Source organism: Bos indicus x Bos taurus, chromosome 26 (assembly GCF_003369695.1).
Source record: "Bos indicus x Bos taurus breed Angus x Brahman F1 hybrid chromosome 26, Bos_hybrid_MaternalHap_v2.0, whole genome shotgun sequence".
Taxonomy (NCBI): Eukaryota; Metazoa; Chordata; class Mammalia; order Artiodactyla; family Bovidae; genus Bos; species Bos indicus x Bos taurus.
Window position 1 is genome coordinate 8477338 of NC_040101.1, and position 15141 is coordinate 8492478.

Consider the following 15141-nt stretch of genomic DNA (forward strand, 5'->3'; position numbering starts at 1 on the left):
CAACAACACAGGGCTCCTGTTAGGAAGGATGGAAGTGGACTTCATGTTGGGTGAGCAACTGATAGTGTCCACCACACTTCCAAAAATTTCCATGCAGTTGTGATGTTCATTCATGAATTCATTCATTCATTCACTATCCCTTCCTTCATTTAGTGTGACAGTTTGCCAGACACTAACAATTTTATATTATTAATATATTATATATAGTACATATATTATAATAAATTGTTAATAGCAACTTATTAACATTGTTAATAAAATAACAATGGCATCACCAACTCAATGGACAGGAATTTGAGCAAGCTCTGGGAGATGGTGAAGGACAGGGAAGCCTGGCGTGCTGCAGTCCGTGGGGTCACAATGAGTCACACGTGACTGAGCGACTGAACAACAAATACTAACAATGAATCAGTGAGGGAGGCACCACTGTTCCCCTGTTTATGGGTGAAAACACTAAGGAAAAACTGCCCTAATGACTTATCCAAGGTCACGCAGCTCAAGAGTACAAGAGCAGAGATTGGAGCCCAGGCATTCTGGCTCCAGGTCTGTGCTTTCCCCACTAGGTTGGTTCTGACTTAAAATGCTTCTTGAAATTTGGCTCTTTCACCTCTGTGCGAATGCTAGAAGCTGGAGGTTGGGCTATGTCCCCACGTGAATCAGGCCCCTAACAGAGCCTCCATAAGTAAAGGAGTGATGTGGATGAATTCAAAACCATATTTCTGTCCCTAGATCCGAATAACTATTACCACCGGCGGAATGAAATGACCACCACCGACGACCTGGATTTTAAGCACCACAACCACAAGGAGATGCGTCAGGTAAGAATCAGGTTTGTCAGAGGGAAATCTGTCTCGTGCCCGGGAGCATTTAGGTGTTTGTGTTTCTGTGGTTTGTTGAGGCCACACTTAATCTTGTGGTTTCAAGGTTAAGAATGCCTTGTTGGGGTTGGGGGCGCCCAGAGGAAGCCTCTCTTTCCAGCAGGGGGTTGAAGCAGAATTCGAACCCAAACTTTCTGATTTAGTACTGTAGCTCTTCCTCCCACACTGTTGGTGGGAAGTTGGTGCAGCCACTCAAGAAAACAGTATGAAGTTTCCTTCAAAAACTAAAAATAGAGCTATACCGTATGACCCAGCAATCCCATACCTGGGTATGTATTCAGAGAAAACGAAAATTTTAATTTGAAAAGATTCATGTGTCCCAATGTTCATAGCCATGTGTTCATCAAGAGATGACTGGCTTTAAAAGATGTGGCATATATATATATATACACACACAATGGAATATTAGCCATAAAAAAAGAATGAGCACTGCCATTTGCAGCAACATGGATGAATTAAGAAAAAATTATCCTTACTGAAGTAAGTCAGGCAGAGAAAGGCGAATGTTATGTATGACACCACTTATATATGGAATCTAAAAAATAACACAAATGATTTTATATGCAAAATAGACTCACAGACATAGAGAACAAACTGTGGTTACTAAGGGAGAAAGGGAGGGTTGGAAGGATGCATTAGGAGTGTGGAATTAGCAGATCCAAATTACTGTTGTAAAACAGATAAGCAACGGGATTTACTGGATAGCACAGGGAGTTACAGTCAGTATCTTGTAATGATCTATAGTGGAAAATAACATATATATTATATATATATATATGTGTGTGTGTGTGTGTGTGTGTGTGTGTGTGTAAGTGAGTCACTTTGTTGTACTCCTAAAACTAACATGATATTGTAAGTCAAGTATACTTTAATTAAAAAGATACTGTAGTTCTGAAGAATCACTGTGGGCTTGAAAGGTAACACTGGTTCAAGGACATTAGTCATGTGCAGAGCGGAAGAAGAAAAAGAATCTAGAACAACACTAGTGATCAGGAAGCTCTCACACAGCACCTCCATCTATTTCCCTCTATTAGGAATTTACGTGTGTTAACCTGGTCAGTCTCTATAACCGCCCTGGGAGTGCAAGATTATTGTTGTCCTTATCTTACTGATGGAGAAACGGAGTCACTGAGGGAATATATAACACCCCCTTGTTATTCTGATTCTCTGATTCTTAGTATTAGAATCACTGGAAGAAATCTGAAAAAAATACCTATACTTGAAACCTGCCTCAGGCCAATTGAAGTAGAATCCTTAGGAAAAGGGACTGGGGATCTAAAGTTTTAATGAAAGCTCTACTTGAGATTCTAATATACAGGAGGTTTCAGAACAGCTGGTTGATACCTTTATGGCTGTTAGTGCTTTAGTAATGTTAGGAGGAAAAGACATTACAGATGAGATTGTCCTCAAACATAGATACAGAAACCAGGTACTCCAGAAGTAAGTCAGAAATAGGAAAGCAAATATCATACACTATATGATAAATATATGTGGAATCTAGAAAAGTGATACTAATGAACCTATTTGCAGGGCAGGAATAGAGACTCAATAGAGAACAGACTTACAGACACAGTGGAGAAGAAGAGGGTGGGACGAACTGAGAGAGTAGCATTGAAACATACACATTGCCATGTGGGAAATAGACAGGTGGTGGGAAGCTGCTGTACAGTACAGGGAGCCCAGGCTGGTGCTCCGTGACAGCCTGGAGGGATGGGATGTTGTGGGAGGTGGGAGGGAGGTCCAAGAGGAATGGGACATGTGTATACCTGTGGCTGATTCGCGCTGATGTACGGCAGAAACCAGCACAGCATCGTAAAGCAATTATCCTCCAATTAAAAATAAAAATTATGAAAAAAGAAAAGTAATTAAAAAAATAAACATCTCCACGATAATTAAAAGCAAAATAAGAAAGAAAGAAACCGGGTACTCCTGAGCTGTTGACAGCATTTGCACATTGGGTATGGAAGGGAGAGTGGACCAAGCATTTAGTAGGAGGGGCTGAAACAGCAGCCCAGTGCTGTCATGCTTTGTCTGAAACCCCTGTTCAGCATTCCCCCAGCCTCGTGCTAGAAAGCCCAGGGAAGTGCTGGCAAATGGAGAAGTCCTTAGATATCGAAGAATCTGCCTGAAGAGACAGAGCAGAGAAATAGACTCACAAAGGTGTTTAAGGAACAAGTGTTCACCAAAGGCCAAGAGAGCATGGCTCAAAGCGAGGGCTCAAAGGTGCCAAGGGAGGGAGCCAGCCTCCGCACGAGGGCAGGAGACTTCCCTGAGGTTGGAGCAATTAGGCTGCGCCACATGGGCCCTCTGCCTCAACACAGGGAATCAACAAACCTGGGTTCGTCCTGATATCATTTAATCTGAGATCCTCACACAGCTTCCAGACACCTGTCAGCACAGATGTGGAGGTGGGACATGCTAAGGAGATTGTCTTGCTGTCTGGCTCTGCAGAAGTGAGGCTAAGAGGCTCGGACTTGAGTCTGTGAGTCATCCCTGCCACTCTCCATCTTCGGGTGTTGATGTGACTCCGCTCAACCTTCCATTTTATGAAGCATTTGTGTCTTGACTCAGCTTTGCTCAGTGGGCATCACAGGATATCTTTGTGCCCAGAAATGAGGCAAATAACAACTCAGCTGGTACAGTGAGGCAAATAACAACTCAGCTGGTACAGTTAATGTCAAAAGCAACCTATCTAAATGCATTGTAAAACGAGCTCACTGCACAGAGAGTCTGGTATCTTTAAACAGTTGTCCCACGTGGAGAATGAGGGCTCCTCTCATACGAAAGAGCTAATGGCTGTGCTTCATTACCCTGAGGGACTCTGGTCCCCGTCATTTGGTAGATATCAGAGCTAAGAGGAACCTGGGAAGGCAACCGGCCCCTGCAGGGGACAGTGGGTGACCACTCCGAGGTTCCTGGACCCTGCAACTGGAAACTGTCCTGGGGGGTGGGCATCTATCAATCCCGAAGTGTTCAGGCCAGAGTGGCTTGCCATTTGGATTCCTGGTTCCTGGGGATGGGAGAGAAGCCAGCACTTTTAGCGATACCCTGTAGGGAGTCTGCTAAACGACTGCAGAAATCTTTCTACTTCAAGCGAGGGGACAATGTTAGTTTATCCTAGTATTGAGAGAGACATTTGCAAAAAACATAAAAATGAGAAGCAGACGCAGGAGCAGGGAGTGAAAAGAGAAAACAGAACAGCTGTTGCTTTGGAGGGGAAAATCATGAGAATGTGAGCGACTCGTGGAGGAATTCTTTCTGGAGCACTGGCTTATAAGACACTGTGCTCCCCACAAGGGAGCCCCCAGGGGGCTTGGGAGGGGAGAGGGGGAGGGGAGCGAGGAGGCTGGAGGCAGTCTCGCGAACACTGAGACTGTGAGGCAGAGTGAGTTAATTGCTCTGAGCACTGAGAGGACTTCACACCTCATGTAACCATTTATAATCGCTTAGTCATCTCTGTGTCTGCATGGACTTTACCCTTCGCCTTCATTTGGGACCATGAGAGCAGACACTCAATCGTCTTAAATCCATAAAGTGTATGGGATTTGTTGTTGCGGGGAGATATGTGGGGGACAGGAGGGAGAGGTGGCTGGCGTCGTTGGCCGTGGTTGGGAAGGGATGGGGTTGCAGGTGAGGTCAGCTGTGGTCCAGGGCCTGTGGCCGGAAGAGACAGAAGGAGGGGGGTCCCAGCAGCAAGGACGGGGAGCAGGACCATGGAGGTGGGAGGGTTGGCACTCCACCAACTGTCTTCTGGTTTTGATCTCCAGGGCAGCTAAGGATGGTCCTGGGCAGCAGGCTGTGGGACCGCTGAGCTCTTGACCATGGGGGTGGTGATGGTGGCAGCAAGCCAGGGCAGGACCACAGGCAAGCCCAGCTTCGCGCCTATGGGACACCTCCTACATTGGCTCTCTCTGGAATTCCTCCCTCTGGAATTCCTTTTCACTTGATCCGGACAAAGCAAATGAGTTAAGATGATAGAAGAGGACTTTTTCTCTTCTCACTTCTTTCTTTATTTTTTTAAAAATCCATTGGATAAACAACATTGGATCCATATCAAATGCAAACCAAAAATCTCAAGGTTAATCCTCCATGAACCCATGGCTTTCATCCCCACTCCATTTCTCTCAAGGGTTTGCGTTTCTATGTTCACAGAATTCATGCAGTTTTGATCAGACTATGGTTAGCCGCTTTGCCCAGACTGTCTCACGTCATGTTGGATCATTAGCCATGTCTCATGCTGGCTTCGTAATTGTCATTGAAGTGCTGCAGGATGAATCAGAATTTCCTCAGCTATCTTCCTGCTCTGGAGCTTCAGGATAGCACCACACTTGTAATGAACAGTGAGAGAGGATGAAACAGGCTACAGCCAGTGTCATCATGCATGTAACTTACCGTGCTCTTTATGAAAATTTCCTCTGATGTATCCCTAGAAACTGAATTACCAGGAAAGGGGCTCTTTCTTCTGTCTCCTTCAGGACAAGAGGGAAACAATAGAGACGGGGGGATTCAGTAGCTCCCAGAATATGATTTATTCTGAGAAGAGGAAACAAGAGTCTTGAGGATAATGAACATCTTACAAAACCCACTTCTCTCAAGGATAATGTTTCCCTACTGGCCCTTTCTAGACACTTTTCCTAATTACCCATTATAAAACTAAGGAATAAGATTTTGTTTGGTAAGGTTGCACTTTGGAGGGTCATAAAGCTTGTAAGAGCTAAGATTTTTATCCCCGGGAGAACCAATTTTCACTTCCTTTGGGGTGATGTCACCCTTGTTGAGGATGCATGCTTTTAAGGCCATCAAGAAAATTCTGTCTCTTCCTCTCACTTTAAACTTCAAGACCCAAACATTTACCAGTAAGACTCAAACTCCAGAATGTCCTTTTTGACTCTCTTCAGAAATAAGCAAGATGGATCACCAGCTGAGTCTTAGATGGTGCCTGTGGCCCCCAGAAACGTTGGCTCAGATGGTGACGAATCCGCCTACAATGCAGGAGAGCTGAGTTTGATCCCTGGGTTCGGAAGATCCCCTAGAGAAGGAAATGACAACCCATTCCTGTATTCTTGCCTGGAGAATCCCATGGAGAGAGGAGCCTGGTGGGCTACAGTCCATGGGGTTGCACAGAGTCGGACACGACTGAGCGACTTTCACTAAAACTTCCTAAAGGGAGTCTCCAAATGCCCGTATTCTTGTTCCAGTCTGTAGAAAAGATACTTGTGATATCAAAACACCGAGAGGAAAACCTGACTGGTATAAAAATACTGCAGTGGTGTGTGGAGGATGAAGAGGTGACTCTGATGACTCATGGTCGAGAGTCATCCCATCCTGAGATGCTGTGTCCCTGGCTGACTGCTCATCCTAGGGAATATGCCATTTGTCTTTTTTTTTTTTTTCAATGTCAAGGTAGAGATTTCCAGCACAGGGGGCCCGGTTCTCAGGCAGCTCTTTGAAAGGGGAAGGAGGGTAGGCATTAAATGGCAGCCAGGCTCTGTGCTGATCACCTAGTTAAGGATGAGCCGAGTGGCTCTGTGTCTGAAGAACCGGTCACTGATCTGAACGCAGGACAGGGGACCACCGGCTGACCGGGGTTTGGGGAGGCCCACACTGGTAGCAGAGAATGACTGTGGTCAGCAGGGACAGGTGTGCGAGGCCTGGTCAGATAGTGCTTTGCGCCGGGCCATCCTCCAGAACGGTCCCATGTAGAGCAGACAAAGGAGGTGGCAGGGTTGATTTTGATTGCTTTACTCCTTCATGGACAGAGTGCTGGCAAAGTAATGCTCAAAATCTTCCAAGCTAGGCCTCAGCAGTACATGAACCGAGAACTTCCAGATGTTCAAGCTGGATTTAGAAAAGACAGAGGAAGCAGAGATCAAAGTGCCAACATCTGATGTATCATAGAAAAAGCAAGAGAATTCCAGAAAAACACCTACTTCTGCTTCATTGACAATGCTAAAGACTTTGACTGTGTGGATCACAATAAACTCTGGAACATTCTTAAAGAGATGGGAATACCAGACTACCTTACCTGTCTCCTGAAAAACCTGTATGCAGGTCAAGAAGTAACAGTTACAACCGGACATGGAACAACAGACTGGTTCCAAATCAGGAAAGGAGTATACTGTCACCCTGCTTATTTAACTTATATGCAGAGTACATCATGTGAAATGCTGGACTGGATGAAGCACAAACTGGAATCAAGATTTCCGGGAGAAATATTAATAACCTCAGATATGCAGATGACACCACCCTTATGGCATAAAGCAAAGAGGAACTGAAGAGCCTCTTGATGAAGGTGAAAGAGGAGAATGAAAAAGCTGGCTTAAACTCAACATTCAAAAAGATCATGGCATCCGGTCCCATCACTTTATGACAAATAGATGAGGAAACAATGGAAACAGTGACCGGCTATTTATTTGGGCTCCAGAATCACTGTGGATGGTGACTGCGGCCATGAAATTAAAAGATGCTTGCTTCTTGGAAGAAAAGCAATGGCAAACCTAGACAATGTATTAAAAAGAAGAGACATTACTTTGCCAACAAAAATCCGTATGGTCAAAGCTATAGTTTTTCCGGTAGTCATGTATGGATGTGAGAGTTGGACCGTGAAGAAGGCTGAGTGCCAAAGAACTGATGCTTTTGAACTGTGGTGTTGGAGAAGACTCTTGAGAGACCTTTGGACTGCAAGGAGATCCAACCAGTCAATCCTAAAGGAAATCAACCCTGCAAATTCATTTGAAGGACTGATGCTGAAGCTGAAGCTGCAGTGTATTGGCCTGATGCGAAGAGCCAACTCACTGGAAAAGATGATTCTGGGAAAGATTGAAGGCAGGAGGAGAAGGGGATGACAGAGGACAAGATGGTTGGATGGCATCACCAACTTCAACGGACATGAGTCTGAGCAAGCTACGGAAGATGGTGGAGGACAGGGAAGCCTGGCATGCTGCAGTGCAAGGGGTCACGAAGAGCTGGACACGACTGAGTGACCGAACAACAACAATGACAACCTGGACAGATAAGGACCCATGAGTCCAAAGCCCTGGCTCCACCTGGTTCTAGATGGGTGACCTCGGGCAAATCCCTCAGTGGTCTCTCTGAGCCTCAGTCTCCATATCTGTAGAATGGGTTCAGGCCCCTTTGATTACCTACTTCAATTATCTACTTCATTGGTGTTTGTCATGATAAGACTCAGTAGAGAAATAGAACTTGCTGTGACTAATGACGTCAATACCGAGTCTCTTATTAAAACTTGGTGCCACTCCTCCATGGCTCCTGCTCAACCCTGCGGTGTGTATTCCTCACAGTGAGAGTTGTGACGCTAGATCAGCCTTGCTTGCATGTGGTTTCTCCATGGGTGGTGGGTTTCCATCTCTGCCATGGTTGGACAAGAGTCCTTTACAGTCGTCTTTCTCTTTCTCTCACCTAGATATTAAAACACAAAGTGAGTTATCATAAATCAAAGTATGTTTCCCCCTTGCGGGAGTGGTGAAAAAATCAAACCTTGAATGCCTGACCAGGGCTGCAGTTATAACACCTCGTAGGTGCGTAATGAGAGCCAAGCTCCAACAGCAATGAATCCTCCGCTCCTTTAGGGATGCCCCCCAGTGCCCCGCGATTGCCCTCCACGCATCAGTGCAGAATGCCAGAAAGGCAAGAAATGCAAAGAAATTGCAGAATGCAAGAAAGGCAAACCAGTGTGATGTCACTGCACTCTGATAGAAGTTCTACCTGATACCATTTTTCCAGTTCTCGTAGCTTTCAACCTACTATAATGTTTGCAGCAGATCTGTCTATGTACAATTTACCAGGACATTTTATAGATCGTTTGGCTGATAGGAATGATTTGAAAGGTGCATCGAGCACGTCCAGGCCCACGCTGCCCCTCTGTGAGCCACGCCCTTGCTCTATCACCGCTAGCACAGCTCCTGCTCAGCTTGAACAAGGATGGAGCTCTCCCTGGTGGGCACACGCCCAGGCTGGAATGCCCTCGCTCACTGCTTGCATGGAACCCAAGCTTCCCTCTTGGTCTGTAAAACTCATGTACTCTCCTGATGCCACCGTGGGGAAGTGTGGCTGGTCTGGTGCCTGGCAGGAATGTCCTTTGAATCAGAGCTTCTTTCCCTTGGGGATGGCACAGGGGTTTCACACAGAGAGAGCCAAAGCAACTTACCAGCTTACCCACAGGTTCCTGCTCAGAGATGGAGGTGTGGCAACCTCTGGTGGATGTGTCTCTGTCCTTCACCCCTGTCATTAGCAGACCCTTATCCCCTCCTCTGGAAGCTTGTCTGACAAGCTCAACTATTAAAGCAAAATTCAGGAAACGGCATGTATGTATTTGACTTTTCTGTGGAAGCCTGTGTCCCCCACCCTCTCACAGCATGGCTCCCATTACCTCATGCCCCTTACTTGGCACCAGTGAAGTGGCGATGGTCCAACTCCATCTGCTGCGTGCTGTGGGCACCAGGAGGGCAGAGCAGCCTGATGTCATAAATGCTCATTAAAGTATAAGACAACATGATGTTCAGTAATAAATACTTATTTAGGCAAGGGATTCCCTGGTGGCTCAGACAGTAAAGCATCTGCCCACAATGTGGGAGACCCAGGTTTGATCCCTGGGTCAGGAAGATCCCCTGGAGAAGGAAATGGCAACCCATTCCAGTACTCTTGCCTAGAACATCCGATGGATGGAGGAGCCTGGTGGGCTACAGTTCATGGGGTCTCGAAGAGTTGGACACGACTGAGCGAGTTCACTTCACCACTTTAGGCAGGGCTATGGCTGCCCACTCCAGTATCCTTGCCTGGGAAATCCCATGGACAGAGGAGCCTGGCAGGTTACAGTCCATGGGGTTGAACAGAGTCGGACAGGACTTGGGGACTAAACCACTACCACCAGCATAGAGAGAACAGGCTGTCTTTAGGTAATAAAGCCACCAAGGGAGGTGATACCACCACCCAGGAGGGTGATAAGCGCAAGCCAGAGGTGCTGGGAGACAGGGCAGGGGGAGCAGAAGGGGACCCTTCCAGACAGGGTGAGAGCATGGTGTATGGGAGGGTGGGGGTGTGCAGGGGGCTGTGGGAGGGGGCTGTCTCCTTGAGAGCTCTGCCCACTATGGCGCATAGCCATCATGGCTCAGAGCCATAAATCGTCTGATTTTGCAGTTGATGAAGGTCGTGAATGAAATGTGCCCCAACATCACGAGGATTTACAACATCGGCAAGAGCCACCAGGGTCTGAAGCTGTATGCCGTGGAGATCTCCGACCACCCCGGGGAGCACGAAGTCGGTGAGGCTGCCCGTCTGCAGTGCCCTGGCCCTTTGAGTCTGGTGCTTTCTTAAAGAGCGAGGCAGAGGTCACTCTGAGAACATTCATGAAGCAGGGCAGGAGCTGGCTGTGCACCCACTCTCGCAGACAGGTTCTGCCAACTTTGGTTCTGTGTAGTGTACTCTTGCCTGGAGAGTTCCATGGACAGAGGAGCCTGGGACGCTACAGTCCATGGGGTCGCAAAGAGTCAAACACGACTGAGTGACTAACACTTTCACCTTGGGGCTTACCTCGTGGCTTAGGCTATAAAGAATCTACCTGCAATGCAGGAGACCCGGGTTAGATCCCTGGGTTGGGAAAATTCTCTGGAGAAGGGAGTGACAACCCACTCCAGTATTCTTGCCTAGAGAATTCCATGGACAGAGGAACCTGGTAGGTTACAGTCCATGGGGCCACAAAGAGTCGGACGCGACTGAGTGACTAACACTCTCACCCCACATTGTATGATATAGGCTGTCAGATTATTTAAGCTGGAAGTACCCTACTTTTCTCCAAATGGACCACACTTAATTCTGTTCTTCTCTGAGACCAGTCACACTAACCAAAAAGGAAAATGGCTGAGATGCTTAAGACAGACTGCTTTCTCTGGAGAAAATTCTGGACTCTCTGGTCATTAGGGGTTGGAATTAGAGGTGATTCCCTTAATCTTCTTTTAAATTTCCATCCTATTTTCAAGCATTTCCTGTTGTTAGCCACTTCTCATTTAATCACTCCCAAACCTGTGTTCTCCTACAGGTTAGGGGATGCAGGGTCAGGGTGGGGATGGGTGAAAGATTTTTCTTTTTGCTAAAATTGTGAGCCCGTTGGAGATCCACTGGAATTTAAATGTAGAGATTTGTCTGATTCTCTTGACTTGAATGTTCACCAGTATTCTAGGAGTTTCTCTCAGGAATGTCTTTTAAAGTGTGAGGGCTTTATCTGTGGGTAAAGTCACATTTCCTCAAAAGCAGTAGCTTGGCCAGTGAGGGAGGCAGAAGTGCTGTCAGCTCATGCCCAGCACTGATAAATCCAAGTGAAAAGCTGAGCTTTGAAAAGAACAAGGGCAAAGACAGCTCCCTCACAAAACTGAGTCATTGCTGACTTCCCATGACACTGTTTTCTGCTTGCATTTATTTATCTCCGCATCTTTATAAAACTAAATACAAAGTCCTTTTAAGAAAAAGAATTAGCTCCCCAAATAATTGCTACGATTTGTGTTTAATTTGTAACCTTTAAACCCTAAACCCTGTGTTATTTTATCTATTCTTGCCAAATAAGTTGCTTTGTGGCTGTTACCGTCTAAGGTTTTTTTTACACATTTTCTCATATGCCTATCTGGGAGCTAATAAAAATTGTACTGATATAGCTTCAGTTGATGTGCAAGAAGAGATAAAATTGTACGTTGCTGTTATTCAGAGATTTCTTTCCTAATACAATGTGCTGAGGACTGTTTTGTTGTAAGCATCCGATACGATCGTCTGTTTTTTCCCATCTTTGAGTAAAGGTGAGCCCGAGTTCCACTACATCGCCGGGGCCCATGGCAACGAGGTGCTGGGCCGGGAGCTGACGCTTTTGCTGATGCAGTTTCTGTGCCAGGAGTACTTGGCGGGGAACTTGCGCATCATCCGCCTGGTGGAGGAGACCCGGATCCACATACTCCCCTCCCTGAACCCCGACGGCTACGAGAAGGCCTACGAGGGGGTAATGGATGGCTTCCCTCCCCCAGCACCGCAGCCGCCCCCGCTCCCTGCCCACACACGCACGATGCACTGAGCCAGGAGTTGACCTGAATTCCGCATCACCAGCTTTCTTTTTCAGTGTCTTTCTGCTGAGTCGGGGGGAACCCGGAAGGTTTATGAAAGAGGCATTGCACTAATTGAGAATTATGGGGACCCTGAGAAGTGGACACACTAACAGATTGAAGAAAAGGATGCGAAAAACAATATTGTTATATATACAATGGGGCCAATAAGACAGAATAATAATTACACCTAACATTAATTGAACACTTAAAGCATATTCTAACCTTGATGATTACCTATAAATCCTCTCATCAGTTTTCTGAGGACAGCTGTTTTTATTATCCTGATACATGGTTTATGTTTTATGTTCTGGTTATAATATAGAATTTATAGGTTATAGTTATATATGGAATATATATATATAGAATTATGTAGAGATTACAGTTAGTATAATGTTGTATTGTATATTCATAATTATATATCACACCATCTGGGAATAAAATGGCAAACTATACTTCAAACAATGGTGCCCATCAAATGCAGATTTACAGATTTTTGCTTTTGTTTATTGGTGCAAATAGTTGGTTAGAGATTTGTGTTGCTAAATCGTGAGCCAGAATTGCAGCTGAACATATTAATATGGCAACTCTTGATTTTTGCAGTGAGAGTCTTAGACTTATTACCGCTTGGAGTTTCATTCAACCAGTGTAGAAGAGGTGAAGGCAGACGAGTCAGGAGAGAACTAACCCTTTTCTGAGGACTGCTCTGTGGCAGGATGACTCTGTACATTCCCTCTTGGGAGTGGGAATGATAATGACTACATAGAGTGGGAATAATAACAATAATGACTACATTATCCATCACCCACCAAACAGTAACAGATTATTAGCCAAATAGTCTCCCTTGGATGTCATCTTTGTGTCAGAGGGTGTTTGGAGGCTTCGAGGCACACCCCAGATGGAGGCCGACATGGAGCGGTCTTGTGTGTGAGAGACAGGGGGGTCCAGAGGTCTGTGGGTCCCTCACATTCTGAATTGTCTCCCAGGGTTCCGAGCTGGGAGGCTGGTCCCTGGGCCGTTGGACCCATGACGGGATTGACATCAACAACAACTTTCCTGACTTAAACACGCTGCTCTGGGAGGCGGAGGACCGACAGAACATCCCAAGGAAAGTGCCCAATCACTATATCGCCATCCCCGAGTGGTTTCTGTCTGAAAATGCCACGGTGAGTAAAAATACCCATAATCTGTAGAGCAGAGGAGGCCAAAGCAAACACCCACTGCCGCTGGCAGAGGATGTAACATTTAAGAGCAAGACGAAATCATTTATTCCCTTTCAGGTCTTCTCCAAAACTAGGGAAGTGTGCTAGATAATAACTACCTATTAAATTGAAATGTGAGCAGATTCTTCCCAGAAGAGAAATCATTTAATTAGATTTCTTTGCAGTACTTCCAAAAAAAAAAAAAAAAAAAAAAACAAACCTTCACCTGAATTGTGCATATTCATTAATGTCATTATTACCCTTACGTTTGGCAGTGCTGTGAAATTTCAGTGACATTGTCCTTAGACCTCACTGATTGCTTGAGATATCTTATTTTTATTTCATGAGTCCCTGTGGATTTATTACTCATAGTGCTTCTTTGGAAAGAAAAATGCAATTGGATGGGAAATATTTCCCCCACATTTCTTAGGTCTTAGCAAAAAGTATCTTGTAAAATAAATAATCTTCACAAAATTTCCCATGCCTCTTATTGTCTCTTCTGCTCACTGTAAATTCTCTTATACCCTTAGTCTCTGGCCCTATATGCTCTTTAAAAAGGTCTGCATTGATTGCTGTATACGTGAGTGTTAGGTTTGGCTATACCAACAGAGAAAGTGGCTTAAAGAGGTAGAAATATCAACAACCTCAGATACACAGACTATACCACTCTAACAACAGAAAATGAAGAGGAACTAAACAGCCTCTTGATGAAGCTGAAAGAGGAAAGTGAAAAAGCTGGCTTAAAACTCAAAATCAAAGCACTAAGATCATGGCCAGTCCATCCTAAAGGAAATCAGTCCTGAATATTCATTGGAAGGACTGATCCTGAAGCTGAAACCCCAATACTTTGGCCACCTGATGCGAAGAACTGACTCATTGGAAAAGACCCTGTTGCTGGGAAGGATTGAAGGTGGGAGGAGAAGGGGACGACAGAGGATGAGATGGTTGGATGGCATCACCGACTCAATGGACAAGAGTTTGAGTAAACTCCGAGAGTTGGGGATAGACAGGGAGGCCTGGCATGCTGCAGTCCATGGTTGCAAAGAGTTGGACACGACTGAGCGACTGAAGTGAACTGAAATGAAGATCATGGCATTCAGTCCTATCATTTCATGGCAATTAGGTGGGGAAAAAGTGAAAACAGTGACAGACTTTATTTTCTTGGACTCCAAAATCATTGCTGATTGTGACCGCAGCCATGAAATTAAAAGACTCTTGCTCCTTGGAAGAAAAGCTATGACAAACCTAGACAGCATATTAAAAAGCAGAGACATCATTTTGCCGACAGAGGTCCATATAGTCAAAGCTATTGCTTTTCCAGTATTCATGTACAGATGTGAGAATTGGACCATAAAGAAAGCTGAGTGCCGAAGAATTGATGCTTTCAAACTGTGGCGCTGGAGAAGACTCTTGAGAGTCGCTTGGACAGCAAGGAGATCAAACCAGTCAATCCTATAGGAAATTGACCCTAAATATTTATTGGAAGGATTAATGCTGAAGCTGAATCTCCAATACTTTGGCCACCTGATGCAGAGAGCCGACATGTTGGAAAAGCCCCTGATGCTGGTAAAGATTGAGGGCAGGAAGAGAAGGGGACGATAGAGGATGAGATAGTTGGATGGCATCACTGACTCAATGGACATGAATTTGAATGAACTCTGGGAGATAGTGAAGGCCAGGGAAGGTGGGCATCTTACAGTCCCTGGAGTCACAGCAAGTTAGACATGACACAGCGACTGAACAACAGTAACAGCGAGGTAGACTTTTTTTTCTCTTTTCACATAAAGAGCCCTGGAGGCAGATGGTTTAGGGCCTGACAGATAGGAGCCCTGTGATCATCAGGAAACCAGAGGTCGTCTTTCTGCTTCCGCATGTTAGCAGGTGGACTTCTATTCTCGGGGTCATCATAATCCAAGATGGCAACTTGTCATGCCTTTGGAGGAAGAGGAGAGAAAAGGCTAA

General features: G+C 45.6%; 1 protein-coding gene across 2 annotated transcripts in view; it reads left to right on the forward strand.

Annotated features, from left to right (window-relative positions):
* CPXM2 (carboxypeptidase X, M14 family member 2) overlaps positions 1-15141 on the forward strand; it is a 135881-nt gene that overhangs the window by 101439 nt on the left and 19301 nt on the right. For both annotated transcript variants that reach the window (XM_027528976.1, XM_027528975.1), the window contains 4 exons: positions 730-818; positions 10035-10158; positions 11681-11877; positions 12964-13143. In XM_027528976.1, coding sequence (XP_027384777.1) covers positions 730-818; positions 10035-10158; positions 11681-11877; positions 12964-13143 — 590 coding nt within the window. The remainder of the gene's footprint in view (positions 1-729; positions 819-10034; positions 10159-11680; positions 11878-12963; positions 13144-15141) is intronic.